General features: G+C 36.4%; 1 protein-coding gene across 4 annotated transcripts in view; it reads right to left on the reverse strand.

The window, feature by feature from the left end:
* zgc:77784 (uncharacterized protein LOC402947 homolog) overlaps positions 1-15,797 on the reverse strand; it is an 83,298-nt gene that overhangs the window by 14,920 nt on the left and 52,581 nt on the right. For all 4 annotated transcript variants that reach the window (XM_048161475.1, XM_048161474.1, XM_048161476.1 and 1 more), the window contains exons 8-16: positions 14,466-14,637; positions 9,523-9,728; positions 7,144-7,225; positions 6,804-6,972; positions 2,488-2,654; positions 2,281-2,399; positions 1,862-2,078; positions 1,618-1,736; positions 1,358-1,529 (exon numbers count right to left, since the gene is read on the reverse strand). In XM_048161475.1, coding sequence (XP_048017432.1) covers positions 1,358-1,529; positions 1,618-1,736; positions 1,862-2,078; positions 2,281-2,399; positions 2,488-2,654; positions 6,804-6,972; positions 7,144-7,225; positions 9,523-9,728; positions 14,466-14,637 — 1,423 coding nt within the window. The remainder of the gene's footprint in view (positions 1-1,357; positions 1,530-1,617; positions 1,737-1,861; positions 2,079-2,280; positions 2,400-2,487; positions 2,655-6,803; positions 6,973-7,143; positions 7,226-9,522; positions 9,729-14,465; positions 14,638-15,797) is intronic.

Here is a 15,797-nt window from a genome sequence, read left to right on the forward strand (position 1 = left end):
GGATGTTCATTCAATAGTCCAAGAAGGTTAATAGCTGGCCAAGCTGGTTATAAGCTGGATCAAGTCTGATAATAGCTGGCAAAGATGGTTATTAACTAGCCAAAATGGTTATTAGTGTGTCTAAACTTGAATCAAGCTGGTTTTTAGCTGGACCAAGCAGGTCATCAGCTGGTCAGGATGTTCATTCAATAGTCCAAAAAGGTTATTGGCTGGCCAAGGTGGTTATTAGCTGGATCAAGTCTGATAATATCTGGCAAAGATGGTTATTAGCTAGCCAAAATGGTTATAAGTGGGTCTAAACTTGTTATTAGCTTGATCAAGCTGGTCATTAGCTGGTCTGGATGTTCATTCAATAGTCCAAGAAGGTTATTGGCTGGCCAAGGTGGTTATTAGCTGGATCAAGTCTGAAAATAGCTGGCAAAGATGGTTATTAACTAGCCAAAATGGTCATTAGTGTGTCTAAACTTGAATCAAGCAGGTCATTAGCTGGTTCAAGCTGGTTTTTAGCTGGACCAAGCAGGTCATCAGCTGGTCAGGATGTTCATTCAATAGTTCAAAAAGGTTATTGGCTGGCCAAGGTGGTTATTAGCTGGATCAAGTCTGATAATATCTACAAAGATGGTTATTAGCTAGCCAAAATGGTTATAAGTGGGTCTAAACTTGTTATTAGCTTGATCAAGCTGGTCATTAGCTGGTCTGGATGTTCATTCAATAGTTCAAGATGGTTATTAACTAGCCAAAATGGTCATTAGTGTGTCTAAACTTGAATCAAGCAGGTCATTAGCTGGTTCAAGCTGGTTATTAGCTGAATCAAGCTGGTCAGGATGTTCATTCAATAGTCCAAAAAGATTATTGGCTGGCCACGGTGGTTATTAGCTGGATCAAGTCTTATAATAGCTGGCAAAGGTGGTTATTACCTAGCTAAAATGGTTATTAGTGTGTCTAAACTTGTTATTATTTAAATCAAGCTGGTCATTAGCTGGTTCAAGCTGGTTTTTAGCTGAAAAAGCAGGTCATCAGCTGGTCAGAATGTTCATTCAATAGTCCAAGAAGGTTATTAGCTGACTGAGCTGGTTATTAGCTGGATCAAGCCTTATAGCTTGCAAAGATGGTTATTAGCTAGCCAAAATGGTTATTAGTGGGTCTAAACTTGTTATTATTTGAATCAAGCTGGTCATTAGCTGTTTTTGCTGGACCAAGCAGGTCATCAGCTGGTCGGCCATCTTAAGCTACTATGGCCACCTGGTAACTAATTTGTTGACCAGGGTAGACCAGTTAGAAACCAACTACCATGTTTCAAAACACAGCCACTAGGTTAAGTTAGATTTTCCAGAGTGGAAATGATGGCAGTACTCACTCAAGAAGATGAACACAGGTTTGCTATGAATGCCCACTCCTGCACCCGTCACCGCTGCAACCTGTACGCGATACATTGACTCGGGCAACAGCCCATCCAATAGCACCCAGAGCATATCGCCATCAACGCTCCTGTTGACCACCTGCTGAGACTCGTTTCCTACACACCACACCTGTATGACACAGAACTAGACTTCAGCATTACCATTTTACCTAGTGGCCACAGAGAAGGTGTCTGCATAAAGGCTTCACTGTTCTCACCCTGTACTCTAGTATGAGCTCTTCCGGCACATCAGAGGGAGGAGGCTGCCAGGACACTCGCACAGTCGAACTGTTACTTAACTGCACCACATTGACTCCCTGAGGAGGGCCGATCAGCACTAAAAGCAGCAATATGATGGCCAAATGACAAAACAGTAACATTACAGCAAAAGTTGGAGGGTAAAATGAAAGTCATGCAAAGTAAAAACTAAAGACTAGAGTTGAATGTCAAAACAAGTCTTACATTCATCAGGAGTGCGAACCACTGCAATTTCACTATCAATCCCCTGGAACTCGTTGTAATACGGTCTCATTTTGAGCTCGTATTCTTTTCCTCGGTGTAGCTCTGTTAGGACAGCTATGTGTGGGGGACCTGCTTTTATTTCCTGTATCATCCATGCGCTCCCCACAGGCCTATAATACAGCCTGTAGCCTTGAATATAGCGAGGGTGCCGGTCAAGCTGAAATAATATCACACATATACATATGAAATCTGGAGTTTCAGTTTCATTGGCAATTTCAGCAGACATATATAATAATTACTTATTATAATAAATAACAATATATCATTATTATGACCATAATTATAATATAGAATTATTTATTACTTATTTTGCTTCATCATTTTACAGCCGTCCCATTCAAAACGCATCACATACTCACAGTCCATGTGATCTGAACACTGGTAGGGCTCAAGACTTCTGGTGTCTGAAGAAGAACCTTCACCCCTCCTAAATCCATCTGCACATGTGCCTGGTCTTTTCCCTGACCTTCTGGGCCATCTGAAAATGTATATACAAAAGCATCATGCAGATATGCACAAAATATAAAATCAGCCATCACACACACTCCACCAGAAACTATACACACCTTGTGTTCGGACTGGCTCTGAGATGGGGCTGGGGTCGCTCAGGCCATAGGAGTTGAGCGCTCGGATGATGAACAGGTACACGGTGTTGGGGTAAAGCCCAGACACTGTGTGCTTCTCCTGCCTCACAAGGTCAGCCACAGTCTGCCATGTGCTGCCCACTGACTGACTGGAATAAGACACATGAAATTAACACTACACTAATTCACAAAACACATCTCCAGCTTTAAAAATAGAATGGATGAGCCACGTTCAAAGCTGCGGTACATCAATTGAATTCTATATTAATGTGGAGCTAACAGTTAGGCTAAAGAGCTATATTACTATATTACATTATTAAGAAATGTAATTATTTAAAATGAGTTTCTGTAATCTTTGCTATTGATGCCTTTCTAGAAAAGGACTAAATCATTCAAGGCTCTGCATTGCTGTGCTTTGCATCGTGTCTAACAACATCCTTTTAACTGTAGTAAAATCACTGTGATGCTCATCCGTATACATAAAAAGAAGTTATTAGAATTATGAATGGGTTCAATTATACAACAGAGGATACGCATATTCAAAGAACTGTGATATTAGTAATTCTATTCTGTGTTGGGGAAGCTACTTTGAAGTCAAAACATTCATAATTTAAACTATATTAAAGCTGCTCTTTAGTAGTAAAAAGGAGTTAGCTACATTACAAGCTAGCTAACAAAAGACAATGAAGCAATATTAGTGAGCTTTATCAGATATATATATAGATATGGGGGTTTGAGGTCAGTAAGAATTGATCAAAAGTGATATAATGTTAGAAAAAATTTCTGTTCCCCTCCAAAAAATGATGTTCTTTTGAATTTTCTATTCATTAAAGAATCTTAATTGAAGAATTCCACAAGAAATATTAAACGGCACAACTGTTTTCAACATTATTAATAATGTTTCTTGAGCAGCAAATCAGCATATTAGAATGATTTCTGAAGGATCATGTGACACTGAAGACTGGAGTAATGATGCTGAAAATTCAGCTTTGCATTACAGAAATAAATTACATTTTAAAATATATTAAAATAAGTTATTTTAAATTGTAATAATATTTTACAATATTACTGTTGTTCATGTATTTTTAATCAAATAAACTCAGCCTTGACTATTTCAACAATCTTCCAGACACCCAAACTTTATATATAATAAACAAATATATGATTACATACAGTTAAGTTTAGAGTTAAGACAGTTAAAAGCAGTATTTATCAATAAAGATATCAATGTTATAACTTTAAACTTAATACATAGATTTATACTAAACAATAAATAACAGCCGCTGTACAGCATACAGACAACATATAACTGAATAACAGTGTTCCCAACACACTTTGAGAGGTAGAGACGTTCTAGTAGAGTCTGTTTGTTTATTCCCTCAGCTTGCTCGGTTTCAAGGCTGTGTGTAGAATATAAACACACGCTGTTTTGTCATGCTACACCTCTACTCTCAGAAAAATAGCATGTTACAAGAAAACCTGCAGTATGTTAAAAACAGCTGAGCTATTGTCATGCAAATGAAAAAGGTAGCATTTCTTTAGTTTTTTTTTTACCACCGATTCTAAAAGCTTCACTAGCATAATGAATTGGACACACTGTCCTTTGTTAATGAAAAAAAATGAGCATGGAGCAGGGTGTGAAGGACAATGCAGGGGGTTTTGCCTCGTCTCCATGAACCGTAAGCACATAACGGCTGCCCAGTTGACTTCTCGGACTGTGCACGCAACCCTGACCTCTCAACATAGCGAGCTGCACTATAAATCCAAACGTCTCCTTAACAAGGTGTCAGAGCAGAGCTAAATTATGACTAGGCCTCTACTCTCTGCCTCCCTGCATCACCCTCTCTGCTGCTCTCCTGGCGGGACAATAATAGAGCCTTCTGTTCATCTGACCTCCACAGAGCCCAGAGGGACAAGTTCAGCTGAATTCTAACTGCAGCCCCAGGGAACATCCAGCCTGGAAGAGAGCATTGCTTCACTCTCACTTTACCATAAACTTCCATTCGCTCTGACACTCTGAATGACGTCTGCAACTAACTCGGCACTATAATGAGAACGTCTGCCACTCACTCAACCCATCTCAAGTCACCGGAGAGGGTGTAGAAGCCCATTCCCCTTTTATTTCTTTTTAATATGTAGCAGTACAGGAGACTTTAAATCCATGCAGGAACTGATTGAATGAGTACGAGTACGAGATAAAAAGTGCAAAATTTGCGGTAAAGGAACGTTCCAGGCTCAGTACAAGTTGTATCGACAGCCTCTTCTACATGCTTTTGATTACCACAAATTTCAGTTTGTAAACACAAGCAAAAATCATACTCAATGCATGCAAGGTCAGAAATTAAAGGTGGCTCAGAGGAAAAAAAATGCCCCTGAATTTTAAAAAAGCAGGGGCAAGAAATGCTCCATTATGAGTTCCTCTGTTTTTGTAACATCTGATATAGCTCTTTAAATTGTATTCTAGGCCTAGTTATAACTAATATGACAGAAAATACGAGTTGATATTGATTTAGTTTTATTGGTGACAACCTAACATCCAATTATAAAAGATATAAAAAGATGACAAAGTGATTTTATATGGTTAGTAATAAACACAACCTTATAGAGTAAAAAAAATCCCCCTGAAAATCAAATCCAGGCGGCCAATATCGTCCGTTAATGGAAAATTGGATTTCTGACACTGAAAGTGTGTATAGTAATGCATTACAGTGGAAGTCTATGGGCCAACGCCGTGCACGGGAATAAACCATGTAACTTTCTCATGATGCGCATAAAGATACCAGAGAAGGGTTGTTTACACTAAGAAAAAAATCCCATAGGAAATACATATCCAGAAGTTCATCCACCTAGAAAAGTATTTCCAATTCAAAAACATGATTTATATGCCATAGCTCAAATAACACACATTTTCTATGAACCAAAAATTAAAAGAACACTCCACATTTTTTAAAAAAGAAATAGGCTCATTTTTCAACTCCCCTAGAGTTAAACAGTTGAGTTTTACCATTTTCGAATCCATTCAGCTGATCTCCGGGTCTGGCGGTGCCACTTTTAGCATAGCTTAGCATAGTTCATTGAATCTGATTAGACCGTTAGCATCTCGCTCAAAAATGACCAAAGAGTTTCAATATTTTTCCAATTTAAAACTTGAACACAACATGTTCTCCAACCAATACAACCATATAGGTCGTTTGTCACTTCCCTGAAATACGCCCCATAGGAGCGTTTGCTAAAGTGGCATCCCTATCGACAACAGGACACTTTCATTTTAATTCATGAAATATGACCCATAGGAGCGTTTGCTAAAGTTGCACCCCTATCGACAACAGGACACTTTGATTTTAATGCATTGTTCCCTTTTATCTGCGTCATATTGCGGTTTCACGTAGCTCAACTGCAGAGCATTGCAATAACAATATGCAATCATGTGATCATGCAATCGTGGGTTCGATCCCAGAGAACACATGTACTGATGAAGTGTAAATGCACTATAAATCACTAAGGTTAGGTTTAGGGGTGGGGTGGGTGTAGTCGTTAATAAAAATTAGTTTTGGTAAATGGAAATAGGAGAAATGGTGTAAAAAGTCCACACACTGCATTTAAATGAACACACATTTTGATTGGTAATGACAGTCATACGTCATTTCATGACGACAGATGTAACACGACACTGTCATTATTTTTACGACAGCTAGATGGCGATTGACTTTAAAACGTAAATATAGGTCGTAATAAGGTGCTTGAAAAACGACCTATAGGGTCGTTTTTTTTGGAGGACAGTCTCCTGCCGTACCATGGGTGCAGCAGGCGCAATGATATTATGCAGCGTCTCTCACAAATGTCTCCATGGTTGCATGTTGCAAGTTCCTTGATTATTACGGCAGAATGAGAGTATATTCATTTTTGAGCGAGATGCTAATGGTCTAATCAGATTCAATGAACTATGCTAAGCTATGCTAAAAGTGGTACCGCCAGACCCGGAGATCGGTTGAATGGATTAGAAAATGGTAAAACTCAACTGTTTAACTCTAGGGGAGTTGGAAAATGAGCCTATTTTCAAAAAATGTGGAGTGTTCCTTTAAAGCTGCACATTTCTACTTTTAATCCCTCCAAAATAAAAAAAAAATATATAATAAAAAATAAATAAAATAAAAATATAATAAAAAAGTTAATAAAAAAAAAAAAAAAATAAAATAAAGTTAAAATAAATAAAACATCGTTTTGAGCCTTTTAAGTGAAGGGGAAAAATGAAAAGCAATTTAAACAGTAGTAAGTTTGTATTAATGGTATGATAATACCTGAAAGCCTCGATGATGTAGGAAGTGACAGCAGCTCCGCCCTCATGTGGGTTGGGCTGCCAAGTGAGAGTGACGCTATTTGAGGTCACATCTGTCACCACGGGCTTCTGTGGAGGACCAGGCAGCTGCAGGGACTGCGAGACCCGTGGGACAGAGGACGTTCCAATCGCTAAACACAAGAAACGAATGTGACTGCATGACTATTCCGTCAAGGGTGCATTCTGGTCCAAGGACGTTTGACTGCACATTGAAATCATCAGTACAATGTGTTTCTTGAAGTGGCAGCCTTTACAAAGTCTTATAAAGAGCTGTGTTAAAGAGAAGAATCCTTGTATGCTACCTTTCACTGTCACGGTCCCACTCCAACTCGTCTCACCAGTGGAACTGGATGCGACACAGGTGTACGTTCCCGAGTCTGTCTCCTAGCAACAGAGAAGACAAAATCATGTCTGAAAAACGACAAAGATAATTGCGAGCAAGCTATGTTTCTGAAGTAGTTCTCCTCCTCTCCAAATGATGCGGATCAAATGTATTGTTTCAGTTTGTTTTCAGTTAGTTAGAGGTCGTGACTGTTAGAACTCCTCTAAGAATATTTTTGACATTCTCAGCGGCTGTTTTATATTCTGCATACAGCAGTGTCATCTGTCAAATGTCTCAATTAAGATATACAGACCTTGTACCACAGATGGCATTCAGTTTATCGGAATGTTCTTGAAATACGAAGCAAATAAAAGCTGTACAATACACAGCTGTCTCTCTTACTTAAAGTAACTTTTGAATGACAAAGTCTTTTGAATGTTATTTAATATCAGGGTTGATCAAAACTATGAATTTAAGAACTGGCTCCCTTTCGGTATGAATTTGAATGGAACTGGCGTCATACTACATGTGAAGGAGGGTACTGAATTGCAACTAACATACAGATTAATATCAATAGTTTAACACAAGAATGTTTAAGAAGTAATTATGCCTATTTACTATATATCCTAATAGGTAGAATACATTTATCACTGATTAGGCATTTCAATACAGTGCAACAAAATATAAAATAAATAGGCATAATTTTTGGAGTAAAATTTGGACTAAATTAGCGCATACTGGGAAATGATGTGTTGCTCCACTCTGGTCCATAAAAATTCAAGTTAATTTATTAAATAAAATGCATATAAAATTAAACAACAATGTTTAAATATTGATAATTAATATAAATGTTAATATAAATAATCAAATGTTTCTGGAACTACTTCATATGCTATGTGTATGAAATTAAAAAAATTAAAGTAGTTAAAAAAATTATTTTATAATAAAAATGTAAGTAATTAATCACACATTTTTCTGTAGTCACGATTAATCGCACCTAACATTAAAGTTTTTATTGTTTTTATATTGTAATAATTTCATATTTTATCTTCAAATTAATGCAGAAACAACATACAGACAATATATTTTAAATATTTGATCTAACAGATAGTTTATATCCAGAAACTGAATAAAGTTATCAAACACTTCACGGTCTTCACTGCATAATTTATAAATTAAATATAGATTCATTTGATTAAAGCTACAAAAGTTATTCAGTTAAGAGCACTGAGTGACTTTCTCTGTGTCTTTTGTTCTTTGTTTAACATTAATGACAGACTGTAGCAGGTTTATTAGGCTGCTGTCACTTTAAGACCTGCTGCACATGACGCAGATCTGACACGAATACTATTTTCTCGCAACATTTTACATTCATTTATGACTTTATTTGACTAATTTAAGACTGTGCTTATGAGGATACTTGACAAAACATGCATTTTGGCATAGTTTTTTGTGTTTTTGCCAGTTCAAGTGCGAAAGGGAACTAAATGCAGCCAGCGCTCTTTTGTGTCTTGTCGTGCTTTGATGGTTTAAAAGCATTTGCATGAAGAGTGTGATCATATAGGCCTAATGTAATGCTAACTAAAGGATGATTAAAAATGTTTTTAATGCATTAAACTGAAAAAAATTAATCACATGCCTTAACACATTGGTTTTAACAGCCCTAAAACTAAATCATATAATACAATATAATATAATAATTATTATTACTACCACTTCTAAATCCATGATTCCTATATATGTTATGTTATGATATATGATGTATGATAGGCTGCTTTAACATTCAAAAGAGCTCCACAAAATTAAACTTGCAAATTAAACATTCCAGTCCTATATCGTTATTTGATAGGCTAATATATCTATTATGTCAAACACTATATCATGACATGGCAGATTTGGCTGGTTGTTCAGATGTATTGAACCCCTTTAAGTCTTCAGCTATTTTTCCACCGAACCTACTAGATGAATGAATGCCAGAATCAATTAAAACAAATCGTACTCTTTACTCCGATCTTGGAAGGAAACTGCAGATTAGTGTCACTTCCACTTTATCAGTATAATTTTGCGTGCGTAATTACATTTGAGCTAAATGTACGGAGAGCTTCTCTAAGCGATCAAATCTGTTGGTTATTGATTTATGAACATTATGTGGCTAAATGTGTTTTGCATACGTTGATGGAAACCCTGCCTCGAGTACAAGAAACGCTCAAGTGGACACCATTATTCCAGGTGTGCTTGTGAACGTCTCACTCAGTTTGAAATGTTTTCTCAGAGCCTCTCTGTCCAGGGAGCTTTTGCTTTTCACAGCCCTAATCAAAGCAAACAATTCACATCTTTGTCTGAAGCATCTGTCAAATACCTTCACACCGCTGATGTGTAAAGTGCCGTTTTCCATTAGGCTTATGTGAATGTCATCGCTCAGAACGCTTTGCCCGTCCTTCTCCCACCTGACGCTGGGGATTGGGCTGCCCATCACATGGCACTGGAGTAGGGCACTGGAGCCTAAAGTGAGCGTCTGGTTGGCTGGACCCTGTCGGATAATTGGAGGGACGAGATCTGATGGGCCTGGAGGATAAACAGCAGAGAGTGTTTGTGAGGAGTGTGTTTGCATCTGTTCAGTTCTCTAATAGTGCCTCTGGCATCCAAAGATCAGCCTTACTTACTTGTACGGCTACGGAAGCGCAACTGGCAGTTAGAGTTAATCACACTTTGAAAACACAATGACACAAAAGATGGAGATATTCTGGAATTGGGGTGATGGGTCAGGATGGTTGACTAGAAGACTACACTGTGAAATTGTCTTGTTTTCCAGTAAAAAAATATCTAAACATTCTTAAATCAAGATACATTTACACGAGAGGCAAAATTACTAAAGATAGATATTAAAGGGATAGTTCACCCAAAAATGAAAATTCTGTCATTAATTACTCACCCTCATGTCTTTCTAAACCCTTAAGACTTTTGTTCATCTTCGGAACACAAATGAAGATCTTTCTGATGAAATCTGAGAGATTTCTGTCCCTCCATAGACAGCTACGCAACTGACACTTTGACTCTTCAAAAAGTTAATAAAGAGATCATAAAACTAATCCATATGAATTGGTGGTTTAGTCCAAATTTTCTGAAGAGACTTGATCGGTTTAATGATGAACAGATTTAATTTAGGCTTTTATTCACCTATAAACATTGATCAGTGAACTTAAATAGAAACCTTGTATGCTTGACACACGAGAACAAACCTCTTGAGGAAGCTCAAACGTGTTGCATAACACACGAGAATGAACCTCATTGGTTTTGTCACGTCAAGCAAACATGCTTGAGCTTCTGTTTACCACAACTGATGTGTGAGTTGATGAATGTTTATATGTGAATAAAAGCCTAAATTCAGTCTGTTCATCTCTTCAGAAAATTTGGACTAAATCACTTCATATGGATTAGTTTTACAATCTCTTTATGAACTTTTTGAAGCTTCAAAGTGGTAGTTGTGTAGCTGTCAATGGAGGGACAGAAAGCTCTCAGATTTCATCAAAAAATCTTGATTTGTGTTCTGAAGATGAACGAAAGTCTTATAGGTTTGGAACAACATGAGGGTGAGTAATTAATGACAGAAATTTCATTTTGGGGCAAACGAACCCTTTAAGTTTGGACCCTGATCAGAAGTATTGGGGGATTTACTAAACAAATTAGCAAATTAGTGTGAGCCTGCAAATCCATAAAAGTGCTGATGGGAGTGGAAAGTTCTGCGGGTGATCTACTGACAATGCACAAATTAAAGAACACACGCAGCCAGATTATTTCCATAATGACCAACGCAATCTACCAAGAGCAGAGCAAATTCGCATAGGATTGCAACAAGCAGAGCTGTAGATAAGGTGCGTGTTATCTACTAACAACACAGGCCCTATTGGGTTAATATATGTTTTTGGCCGTTAAATAATGGCACAAATACTAGTAATTGACTAAGCCACAGCCTTAGTAAATCATGTTGCATGATTCATTTCAATGCTTTCCTCCTATAATTCTTTAGTCTGAATAGCCTCATGGGTAGCGCCGACACATAGGTCAACTTCTATGCTACAGTTCGATTCCACTCGAGGTCCTTTGCCGATCCTGTTCCCCACTCTCCACCCAAGCTTTCCTGTCTGATCTGTACCGTTCTGTCCAATAAAAAGGCCAAAATATACAACTTAAAAAAAACAAACACATATGCAATACCCAGATATCAAGCAATGATCGAAACAGTGTTAAATCAATGTTAATATGTCAACGTTAACCGCATTGAATCAATATCACTTTAGTACCCGCAATTAATGTTGAAAAAATGTTGAAATTTCAACAAAAAAAATCAATGGAAATGGCATTGATGTTGGTTTAACATCATGCTTGCACTCAGAAAATGAAACACATCTACAACTGACTTAAAGCCACACAGCCTGTAATCAACTGAAGATAAAAGAAGACATTAAATCTCTCAAGATCTCAGCAGAAGTTCTTTTTGAGACTTAACAGAGGTTTAGTTGATGTTTTATTGAAAATGTTTGTTCACCATTTTGGTGGTCAGTGTTTCCTTTAGTTGGGCAGGTTTACTCTTGGCTTTTCATGTGAGTTTGTGGTCTTTGGAACAGTGTTAGCTAAAACACATAATTTGTTGCAAAGAAACAAGAAACAAAGATGATTGAGTGATATAGTTTTCATCATCAAAAAGCAAAATCATTTTCTAATTGTTCTCCTGACCAAAAGTATATATTTGTTTTTAATAGGATACATTCACCAATAATACTTTATTGCAAAAGATCAAACATTCTGAATTGTTACATTTAAAGTGCAAAAAATCTTTAGACACACAGACATCAAGAATCAGTAGGGGTGTGACGAGACAGGTATCTCACGAGACGAGACAAGACGAGACTCGAGATTGAGTTCACGAGACGAGACAAGATGGCGAAATACGTGACTAGAAAAAATATTCTGCAGGTGTATTTGAAATGTTTTAACTAATCATCTTGTAATCAATGTCATTTCAGTTCTACTTTCTGAGTATGAATTATCATATGCAGTAAAAGACAACATTCAAACACTGTAAAAGGTTTTGCCACAAACTCAACTGACTGGCTTCTCTTCTGTATGATTTCAGTCTCTTCAGACCTTACTGTACATGATTTATGAGCTTCTACAACTTTTGACCTCCTAACTGAACTCCTTTTCACAAACTGATCATAGAAATAAAAACAGTATAAATGAAAATATTAACACTTTACAATAAGGTCTCATTTATTAACATTAATGTATTAACCAACATCAACTAACAATGAGCAATATATTTGCTACAGTATTTATTAATCTTTATGTTAGTTGATAAAAATAGTCATTCATTGTTAGTTCATGATAGTTCACAGTGCATTAACTAATGTTAACAAATGAAACCTTATTGTTTGTGCTTAATAAGATTAAGAGAAACTGTTATTCATTTTTATGGTAACACTTTACAATAAGTGCAACCATAATCGCACTCTCAATATTCAAAGTGCAAATAAGACCAATTTTTCTTTGATACAGAGCTAAGAGATGGTTACAACTACACTGCCCAGCCTAAAATAGCTTTCATATTGAGAGATATCTGTATTCATCAGGGAGCCGCTTTCAAAATGCGGGGTATTGAAATCGCGTTTGAATGCGCGCTCGCGTTTACTTTCACTTTCAGCGATCGCGCGTAACTCTGTAAATATGGAGCGGCGGCGACCGTTATCCAACTGAATTAAATGTTTTTTGTTAAATACAAAGCAAAACGATACTGGAAGCATAATGTAAACGTAGCGGTGGCATATTCTTTTCTAATCATCCTAACACTCTGTCATGGCAACATCACGAGACTACTTTTCGCCTCGACGAGAAATCTCGTCACAGTTTAGTCTCGCGAGATCTCGTCACACCCCTAAGAATCAGCAAATGAATCTCAACAATGGTGACATGCTTCATGCCGCAATGCATGCTGGGAGTCATGAGTTGTATACTATGGTGGCTCCCAGCATGCATTGCGGCATAAAGGATGTCACCATTGTTGAGATTCATATGCCATAAAAATATGCCATGATACATTTCCCATAATGTATTTAAAATAAATTCAGAACATGATCTGTGGCAAGAATGTATTGTTGGTGAACATAATATTTTAATAACAAATAACCACTTTTGGTCAGGAGCAAGATTAGTAATCTACTCTGCTTTATGATTATGAAAACTATATCACTGGATCATTTTGTTTCTGGTTTTCTTTGCAACAAATGATGTGCCTTAGTAAACACAGTTACAAAGACCACGAACTCACACAAAAAGCCAAGAGTCAAACTGCCCAACTAAAGGAAATACTGATCACCAAAATGGTGAACAAACATTTTCAATAAAACATCAACATAGTTGTGTTTCATTTTCTGAGAGTGCAAGCATGATGTTGAACCAACATCAATGCCATTTCCATAATTTTTTTGTTGAAATTTCAACATTTTTTGAACATTAATTGTGGGTGCAAAAGTGATATTGATTCAATGCGGTTAACATTGACACATTAACATTGATTCAACATTGTTTCAATCATTGTTTGCTATCTGGGTAAGGTCACCCGCAAAAATAACTATGTCCACGGCTTTTCATCGCTAATTGTCTTTAGTAAATCCTGACAGTGGTTTTTTAACACCAAAAGGGGGTTTGAGCTGGTGCTGTTAGTAAATCTGACCATAAGTTTTCTGAAAAAGTGATCAAAATTAAGTAAGTTTATGCTAAAACAAGAAAAAATCTGTTAGTGGGGTCAAAAAACAAGATTATTTTTCTTACCTTACCTTACAAGTCTTGTTTATGCAAAAACTCACTAAATTTTGATCTTTTTTCAGAAAACAAGACTTAATATCTTACATAATTTTACTTCTCAAATAAATGTATATTGATTTAAGATTGTTTATTGTTATATTTTAACTTGAAAACAAGCCAAAAATATGCAGTAAGAAAATATGTTTTTGCAGTGTTGTTAATTATTGAAGCCAACTTGTTTATTAAAAAACATTATTTTAGGCGGATGAATTAGGCGATACTGCAAAGTTTTTAAAAACTTCACTTCACTTTTAGCGATCCCTCAGCAAGCACCATTAATTAAAAACAGGATTCATGATTTAAGGAATACACATCAAAATGAAAAGCTGTGTACACTGTGTGTGTTCACGCTCAGGCAGTTTAATACTAGGGGTTTTCTTCACAATTATCTCCAGAGATGCCATTTGCTGGGTGGGATGAACAGTAATCCCAGATACTCACGAGTTTCCACTTCCAGCAGAGCCTTGGCGAGGACACTTCCTGCCACGCTGATGGCCTGGCAGATATAGTAGCCCGAGTCCTCAGAGTGAACATCAGAGATGGACAGCTCTCCGCTCATAGACACAGAATAACGGCCCGACTGGGAAGGAGGTTGGCCGGGGAAAAGAAGCATCTACAACAGAGGACAGACTCTTGAGTTCACACCACACCGTGGGCAAAATACCCAGTGTTCAGAGGCTTTGAAAGTCTGTTTTACAAGAAAGTACTGTGTTACAAATGGCCATGAAAACAGGATTGTCTTTGTTCTTTTGAAGTGAAGTTTGATAAGCTATGTTAACATACTCTAATGTTTACAATGCAATGCTCATGAATTCTTAAAGGTACGGTAGCAAAAACAGAATGTTTAACTGAATCAGGCTGAAAAATGCTTATGTACAGTGGTAATGCTTTACAATAACAGAGATGCACAACTTATGGGTAGCATAACAGTTATCAGTCAATATTAGAGTTATGTTTTTTATTTATCAGTATTGGTCGATATTGCAGATTTAATTGTTTATGCTAATTTCCTCTGTTTTTACATTTAGATTGTATAGTGTCATCTAACGCTCAGTCAGTTAATCTTTGAAAACACTAATAATTTAATAACTGTTAATGTACTGTTAAATGTAATCTTTATAAATGTCAAAATGAATATAATTTTTCATACTGTACATAATAATATTGTGATGCCTAAATTCACTTATAGCTTTTAAAATAATTGATTTTGCTTTTTAACATTTTATTTGTCATTTATTCAGACAAAAAAATTGAATTACTTAAATATCCACCATTTATCATTCATCAGCCATAACATTAAAAAATTGTTGGATTTGAATCATTTTTAATATTCATTTGTCTCTATACTATAAGGCTCAATTCATTAACATCAGTTTATGCATCAGATATCATGATCAAACAATGAACATAACTTTTAAAAGCATTTATTAATCTAGGTTAGTGTTAATTTATAAATAAATAAATGTTCATTTTTAATTTATGTTCACTCATAACACATTTATATAATACAATTCATACACTGCCGTTCTAAATTATTATTACAACTGAAATAACTGTTTTCTATTTTAACATATTTTAAAATTTAACTCATTCCTATGATGGCAAAGCTGGACTTTCAGCAGCCATTATTCCAGTTTTCAGTGTCACATGATCCTTCAGAAATCATTCTAATATGATGATTTGATGCTCAAGAAACATTTCTTACTATTATCAATGTTGAAAACAGTTGTGCTGCTTAATATTTTTGTGGAAACAGTGATACATTTTTTCAGG

The sequence above is a fragment of the Megalobrama amblycephala genome, linkage group LG16 (assembly GCF_018812025.1).
Source record: "Megalobrama amblycephala isolate DHTTF-2021 linkage group LG16, ASM1881202v1, whole genome shotgun sequence".
NCBI lineage: Eukaryota > Metazoa > Chordata > Actinopteri > Cypriniformes > Xenocyprididae > Megalobrama > Megalobrama amblycephala.